This window comes from Vigna umbellata, chromosome 2 (genome assembly GCF_029865625.1).
Source record: "Vigna umbellata cultivar VRB3 chromosome 2, Vumbellata_1.0, whole genome shotgun sequence".
Classification (NCBI taxonomy): Eukaryota; Viridiplantae; Streptophyta; class Magnoliopsida; order Fabales; family Fabaceae; genus Vigna; species Vigna umbellata.
Genome location: NC_142166.1, coordinates 40,058,725 through 40,066,920, shown reverse-complemented (window position 1 = coordinate 40,066,920; position 8,196 = coordinate 40,058,725). Strand labels below are relative to the sequence as shown.

General features: G+C 33.7%; 1 protein-coding gene across 1 annotated transcript; it reads left to right on the top strand.

The window, feature by feature from the left end:
- Nucleotides 1-244: 244 nt before the first annotated feature.
- On the top strand, nt 245-7,219 carry FBP7 (F-box protein 7). The gene is made up of 11 exons (XM_088106792.1): nt 245-408; nt 647-733; nt 829-941; nt 1,427-1,543; nt 1,627-1,723; nt 2,315-2,388; nt 3,811-3,864; nt 3,950-4,051; nt 4,236-4,294; nt 6,129-6,339; nt 6,902-7,219. The coding sequence occupies exons 1-11, from the start codon at nt 393-395 to the stop codon at nt 6,959-6,961; spliced, it is 990 nt and encodes a 329-aa protein (XP_087962918.1). The 5' UTR covers nt 245-392; the 3' UTR covers nt 6,962-7,219.
- Nucleotides 7,220-8,196: the final 977 nt, after the last annotated feature.

Below are 8,196 nucleotides of genomic sequence, written 5' to 3'. Positions count from 1 at the left end.
TGATTAGATAAATTCCTGAATAAAATACATATTTTAAAATTTTTGAATAATAACAAAATATAGAAAATATTTAAATAATAACTTATAAAAGAGTTACAGAAATTGCTTTTTAAAACTTGAGCAATGTATCTAGACGCGATTATAAAACATAATTTGTTTATTAGAAATACTATGGGATGGGTTGTAACATGTCAGTTTCAGGCTTCATATAAATGGACCCGCCATAAATTTTGGGGCGCTTAGTACGTACCTGGCCTACGTGGATACGGCATCGTTTAGGTGTGTTCTTCTGTTCTGCAATTGTCACCCAACCACGTTCCCTCTTTTGGTCTTTCTTCTCGATTTGCCTGAGAAATTCGCCAAGGAACCTGGCTCTGCTGCCACATTCATCCATGGCTTCTGGTTCTGGTACACTTGGATTTTCTCTTCCCACACAATTAATTATTCCTATTTATCAATTTTGTAATATCCATTGTTGTCGTGTATTTTCTTAATTTTGGTATGTGTTTTCGAAATTTTGGTCAATTGAGAATTAAAGATTGGCTATTCAGCTGAACAATGAAGTTCATTTCCTGTGAGGAGACTGGTTCTTTTACGAACGAGTGATCAAACTCTTAGTGTTAATTTGTGTTTTCCTTCTGTACAGATTTTGCGTTGGCGGTTTCCTCTGAACTCGAGTCGGTTCTGAGGTTGAAGACCGTTGACTATTTTATTACGAGGAGGCCATGGCTTGGTATGTTCCACGCTGTTACAATGTTGACATTTGTTTGTTCTGTATAACTGGGTGGTCTAATTCACTTATTTTTGTTGTTATGCATTTTGTTCCAGATCTTTATGGAGTTAATGTTAGACCTGTTGCGCCATTTGGGAGTGCAAGTAGGAGGCCTTACGTGGATCCTGCACTTATACATCGCTCATTACCTGATGAGCTGCTTTTTGAAGTATTTCACGTTATCAACTTTATATTTTTTTATCACTGATTTAATGGTGGTTCTTGATAGTGGAAGTTTTTTTATGTGAAAGTGGCAATGGGACTAGTTACTATCTGATGTATGCTACTACCAAAGATCAGTCGTGTCTGGTCTAAATGTTTGATGTGGAACAGTTTGGTCATGTTTACGAATTCATTGTTTTCTCACTCTCTTTCTCTCTCACGCGCACACTCTCTCTCAAAAATACCACTTTTGAAAACTAACTTGATAGTAGATTTGCCTTGTCGATGGTCACCTTTGAGCTCAGGAACTGTACTTAAAATAAGAACTAGAACATCAGTGACGTAGTTCTTTCACTTGTTTGAAACATTTATGAAAACTGTTTGTCTTTCTCTCCGATTTTTGAATAAATTATACGCACGGAAATTCATATTCTAAAAAGTCTATCTTTGTCTACTAGAAAAGCTGAGATTTTTACTGAATATATTTTATAGGTCTTTACTCGAATGACTCCATATGACTTGGGGAGGGCAGCTTGTGTGTGTCGAAAATGGAAGTACACAATTCGTAATCCTGTATTTTGGCGCAATGCATGCTTGAAGGCTTGGCAGGTAAACTCAAAATAAGGTTTTTGACTATAGAACTCCTACTGCTTAAAAATCACATTTCTGATTATGGAGTCCCTTTTATGAAGCTATCTGGGATTGTGGAAAACTATAAGATACTTCAATCAAAATATTATGGATCATGGCGGAAAATGTGGCTGTTACGACCAAGGTTGCGGACTGATGGTAAGAAAAACTGTTTTTTATTGCATAACTTTATTTTCTGCTCCTCATATTGACTGGCAATGGTGTGTGATGGTTATAGTTTTTTATTCTCATTATTAGAAATGGACTTGGCCTAACTTAGCCCTAAAGCTATTCTAAAAAGGAAGGATTGTTCTAGCACTATTAGGAGTATTTTGGCCATATTCCTTTTCCCTAATCAATGCTTGACATCTTAACTCTCCTTCCTTTCCTAATACGAAGATTTGGAGCATAAAGTTCACACTAGTACATTTTGCAAGTAACCCAACATTTAGACTTGATCGGGTATGGTTTTATATTGGAAATAGACTGGAAACCCAAAAGCTAAGTCGGGGTAGAGGATTACTCTAACCTTATAAGGACTATCCTGACATATTCCTGACCAATGTGGGACATCTTAGCATTCACATTTATTACCCTCCCCTCCTCCACAACCAAAGATCAAAAGAGAAGAAGAAAAATAAGAAAATGAACTTTAAATTCAAGCTATAACAAAACTTACTCTATTTTCCTATCCCTTTTATGTTACATTTTAAGTTAGGTTCGTTGTCTTAACATGCTTTCATGACTCAGGTCTTTATGTGAGTAGAAATACCTATATTCGAGCTGGAGTTGCTGAGTGGAAAATCACTAATCCCGTACATGTGGTATGCATCAATATCTACTTGTATTGCTGAGCAATAGACATTTTTTATCTTTTTCTTTTTTAAATATTTGTTACTGTGTCATTAAATAGCATGTTGTTAACTGGGTTTTTGTCAACTTTTTTTCAATATCTTATTTTGGGGAATAAGATGCTTGTAGTAGACTGTTATTTTGTAAGTATCAGAAGGTATTTGCTTTATTTTCTTTTTTAATTCTCAGTTCATACATTTTCATTAATAACTACAGAAGTGTTACTATGTTTCCATTCCATATCCTGTTTTCAAGTTCTTTCCCTAAGACTTGAAGACAAGAAAGAAAAGGAATACAAGATAACATTTTTGTCATTGTAAATGAAAACTTATCAACTGAAAATAAAGACAGAAACCAAACAGCCAGCCCTTACCTTAGTATTCGTCATTTAGAAATCCAGCATCATCAGTGTTCAGTGATTTTTAAGAGTTAGAAACCCTTGTTACTCGCAACCGTAAAATTGTATCTGAATTTATAAATCCTATACAATATGGAATCCTAGCATTTTCATGTGATGAACCTTGTTCTTTAAGACCTTTACGGTAATATACTTGATAGGTCTATGAACCTGCAAATCACACCTTTTGATCTCCTGTCCGGATAACCTCAAAAACTAGATGGATAGCTGCTAGCCCTTCTTGTTGTCCCTCTAGATTTAAGACTTTAAGAAAGATATTTGTCTTGGTCACACAAATTCAAGTGGCAAGTAAATCACTTTTCGAATTTCAGTTTCTATTGGTGATTGACATATGATAATTCCCATTGACGAAATTGTATTGTTGTAACCCACAACGTTTCAGTCAGAGCCTCTTGAGAGTGTGAAAAACCTGAGTATAGGGGTGCGCCTTTGGGTATTATTTCTAGTCTCCTTAGTACTATGGCCGTTTACTTCTATAGTATCTAATAGGATATTTCTACTTATAAACCATTATAATTGTTGGAGAAGGCTGGTGAGTTTATTGTTATCCTTGGTTGGGATGATGGAATGCTTTTGAAGTTTGTATTGTCCTTTTAGTTTCATCCACAATACAGGAGGGTTTTAATGAAAATTTTGATTACCTTGCCCCGGTAGGTGTGTTTTATGTATTTATTTTATGCAATGGTGGTTTCTTGATCTGAATATACAGGATATTCCTTGATACCTCTTTTTCACTTGAAAAATTTAATTTAGAAAGAAGAAATAATTGTTTTTTGGCAGCAAAGCAGTGCATCTAGGATGATTCCCTGAACCATTTAAAAGTGTATAAAAATGTGGGTTCTATATATATATTGGTCCTCAAGTTTCGGTGTATGTGTGAGAGACATTGTAAAAGCAAGTTGTGCAAAATCTTGTTTAGTTTTTCATTTATTTACCTATTTAATTTTTGCATGTAAATTTTCTCTATGTTCTGCAGGTCTGCTATTTTCGGTACATGAGATTTTTTCCATCTGGGCGATTCCTTTACAAGGTTATAATTCAGTAATGACTGAATCCATTTAATGTATATATTTTCTTCTATCTGATTGTTGGGAATTTTTATTTTTTTTATGTAGAATTCATCAATGAAGATCAAGGAGGTGGTGAAGTGTATGAATTTTCGATCATCTAAAGCAGACTGTGTTTTTGGTGGCCACTACACATTGTCAGATGACAAGGTTATATTCTTATGTCTGTTAAATTATATAATTGATTTATTCCGGATAAATCTGCCTCTGCTTTAATCTTCATTGTTTAAAGATCTGAGTAGACATTCTCTTATTGGAAATTTATTGCATAAATTAGTATTTATATTTCTTTTTATGGATTTTGAGGCATTGGCAATTGTTATTATCATGGCAGGTTGAAGCTGCAGTCTTATATCCAGGCATGCGGCCTACTGTTCTGAGGATACGCTTAAGGTATTTGACGAGTTTGCCTGATTAGCATACATGTCTTGTTGAACAGTAAAGCTAACATCAAGAACCAGAATTTAAATCTTTCCCGTTCCCCATCTTGTTAGGTTGGGATTTGATGGGCCATTTATACTCTGGCAATTTTAGAAAATAGATCAAATATTTGTCTAGATTATCTTCAACCGGTGGAGGATGAGGTGTTGAATTTAGAGAAATGTTTCCAGTGTAATAAGTTAAAGTTAAAGGTTGTTTTGATTTGAAGTTCACTGATCCAATGGATGCCTCAAAAAATTTCTCTTCCTTCTCCCATGCCAGATAACAGAATAAAGCTAGGAAGCAGAATATCCTTTTCAGCATGGACCATAGAATAAGGAGGCATAGTTGTTTATGCTTGTGAAGGGAGCTGAAACAGGGAAGGATATTTTATACATGAGCTCTAGTAAGCTCAAATCCCAACCATTCTATTTGTCACCTGTGTCTTAAGTAAATTTAACTTGGTTCACTGACATATGACGTGGACTTTTGAGCAACATAATGGACAATAAAAAGGGATACTAGAAAAGAGGCAATAGAGAAAACCTAGTCATACAATTGATTAATAATTAAATATTGGCTGATTAGCAAGGACTTTTGAGCAACATAATGGACAATAAAAAGGGATACTAGAAAAGAGGCAATAGAGAAAACCTAGTCATACAATTGATTAATAATCCAAAATTGGAGTTAATTGAACGTTGCTTTTAGCAAGGAAATTAGATTCCCCTTCACAATGGTATTGGAGTCTTAGTCCTTTGTTGGGCCACCTTTATGTATTTTCCGCACTCCAAGCTAGTAGCTCTATGTGTGTTGAAAGACCACCTTAATTAACTAGTCTTAGTTGTGGCCTTTTTAGGCTTGCATTAGTTGTAGCCTCAGGAGTGATGGTTCAATTTCACATCAACCAGAGATATGATTTAAATAGAGCTTATAAAACTTGGATAGTTCTCATTTTACAAGTTGATGTTGTGGGATTATGTTTAATTCTAAACTCATTTTTTGAGTTCTTATCTCACTTGGTGAGGATGACTACATCGATCACATAGAAACAAAAAGGAATGTGTTTTTATCACTACCAATAAAATAGAAGAGATAATATAACATAAAGTGAGTGGGGATCAAGTTGCTCCAAGACTAAGTGACACCACGTAATATTTAATGGACGGTGAATTTCATTATTCTCCAAATAGATTAAATGTTTCCATTAAGTACATTATGTTTGCAAAGTACCATGCAATGTAAAAGCTACCTTCTAATTCATCTTGCGAATATATTTTAGCATATAATATATTTTTAAAATAAAAGTCATTGTTAACTTTGAAATTACATACCAGTATTTATCTAAAATTTGGTATGATTTGTCATCAAAAAGATATCACGATTTAGTAATTAGATCTGTTAAATTCTGGATAAGTTATAAAATGGTACAAGTGCCTTCTTACTTCTACAGTAGGTGAATTCTTTCCCATGTAAGATAATTAATTCTCAACCTATTTAAACCATATGAGAGGTTGAATAAAATCATCAATCCAAAATATAATTAGAATTGGTCTTTATGTTACATCACTTTGAAATGTCCCACAGGCTCTTGAAAGTTGTTGAAGATCGTTGGTTTTAACCGTTCTATTCTGAAAAGCAGAATATAGAAAGGGAAGAGAAGTTTTGTAACATGTAAAACTTGCTTGGATTTTGATAAAAAGAAATTATGCTAATTTCTTTATTCTTATTCTTTTGAAATTAATCTTTACTGAAAGTATGAATTGGACTTTCCTTTTGCAATATGCTTCTGTTGCGTACGGTATAGGATAAGGGGAACTACAGCAGGGGCTAACAATCGGATGGATTTGATGTCACTCGTCACTAGTGGTGTAAACAGTAGTGAGGCAAGTGTACCTGAGGAGGACATTCTTGGAGTTGTTGAAGGATGGCAGGATGACGAAACACACAACCCAGATGTACCAGCTGTCTCACATAAGAGGGGCATGACCCCCTTTGTCTTTGTTCCCTTTGAAGAGGTACATTTTTCTCTCACGTCATCCTCTTTACTTATAGGCTAGCAGATACTAAATTGATTAATAAACATTTTAGTGATCCCTGGATTCAGTGACAATTACATATTGATTTTTGTTACTTCTAGTATTGCCGCAAACGTTATAAAGCAATAAAATCCCCTAAATTCTAAGTTATATTATGATATATTTTTAATAAAACGATAAAGTTCAAAGTTCATTCATTTTGTATTTTAGTCAATTGAGTAGGAAGTTACTATAATGGAAGTTTCGTAGCTTAACATTGTTGAGAAAGATGAAAATGCGGTCAGGAGCATCTATTAGCTACTAGCATATACATAGGTGGTATTGGATGGCATTAATATTACTCATATTTGTTTCACATATTTTTCAAATGATTTTTCTCTCTTGTTTATCGAGGAGCATGTTGACATTCTGGCTTATTGTTTCACAAGAAAAGCCAACTATTAATTATCAAAAGAGATTATTTGGCTTATTGTTTCACATGTTCTAATCAGTCATCTTTCTGAAATTTGAATACTCCTTAATTTTCCCCACTTTTGTGCAGGTGGAGACATCTGTTTTGAATCTTCCGGTGGAGAAAATGGATTATTTTGTGCCGGGTTGAATTGTTAGGATGCCTCAGAATAGAATTGGCTTATTTGTAAATAATACACAACTTGAAGTCACTAAATTTGTATATTTGTATCTATGTGTAGCAATGTCGTGATGAGATTGATTTGGTTCGTTTTGCAGAATCATCCCTTTATTTATGCACCTGCATAACGGGAATAATTGTTGTTTTTAGCAAATCATGGATTCGGTTGTTGAAAATATGTTGTTATAAAGCTATAAATAAATTGTGTAAGACATGTTGGTAGAGGAATTGGTGATAAATTAGAAGTATAAAGCCCCGTCAGTACTGCTTGTCTGGGTTTAGGAAGACTTGCTGCCATGGGAACATGAAGCGCAAAGGAAATACACATAACAGTGACAAGGCAGCTACTGCAAAAGTTTAAATGCTCTAATTCCTGTTATTTATTATTTTTAGGGGTTCCTATATGAAAACTCTTAAGCTTAACGTAAATTCAAAATAGGAATAAGTTAATGAAGAAAAGAAAAATATGCATGCTAACAGATAAATAATGCCTTCAGGATCACACTTTTGTATTAGACCCTTTGGTCCCTTTACAAGAGAATCTACTTGGTATCCAATTTTGATATTAGAATAAATGCTTTAAAAACACTTTATAAAAATTGTTTACATAATTTTTATTTAGGAGAAACATAATTGAACACCCAAAAGTCTTTGATAGAATCGAAGAAATAGATAATGGAAATAAGTAGACGAGAAAAGAAAGTAAAATAACAAATGACTAAAACAGTTCAATAGTTCAATCAACCAAATCACTTTATTCACCACTTTCTCCTTTCTGTTTTTTTTAAGCTACTTTTATGTATGTAACAAAATGATAAAGTGCGATATGATATAAAGAAATAAAAGATAATTGATTAATATGATTGATGCTCTAGAGTAACGGGGTGAGAAAAGTAAAGAGAAAAGAAAAGTTAGAAGTATTTTAATTTAATGTAGTGCTCGTAATTTGAAACTTGTCAGGGCATATATGACTCGTGTGTTAAAGTGGTAAGTTCTCATTGCACAACTTGGAAAAGTGAAACAGACAAAGGTGTCTCTTTAAACAATGATTGAGTTCAATTAGTTCATATATAGCTCTGACAACAATAGTGATGTAAAAGCTAACAAGAGTAGTGCTGTTCGGGCAATGCTCTATTTAGTGTTAGAAATTTATAATTAAATTAACCCTCTAACTGTTGAGATATTGAAGTAGTGAGTATTTTGTT

Bases quoted from the DNA above. Each gene is read 5' to 3' on its own strand.
- FBP7 (XM_088106792.1), top strand. The intron at 3,865-3,949 runs GTTATAATTCAG...TTTTTTATGTAG, and splicing joins CTGGGCGATTCCTTTACAAG to AATTCATCAATGAAGATCAA. The intron at 6,340-6,901 runs GTACATTTTTCT...ACTTTTGTGCAG, and splicing joins TCTTTGTTCCCTTTGAAGAG to GTGGAGACATCTGTTTTGAA.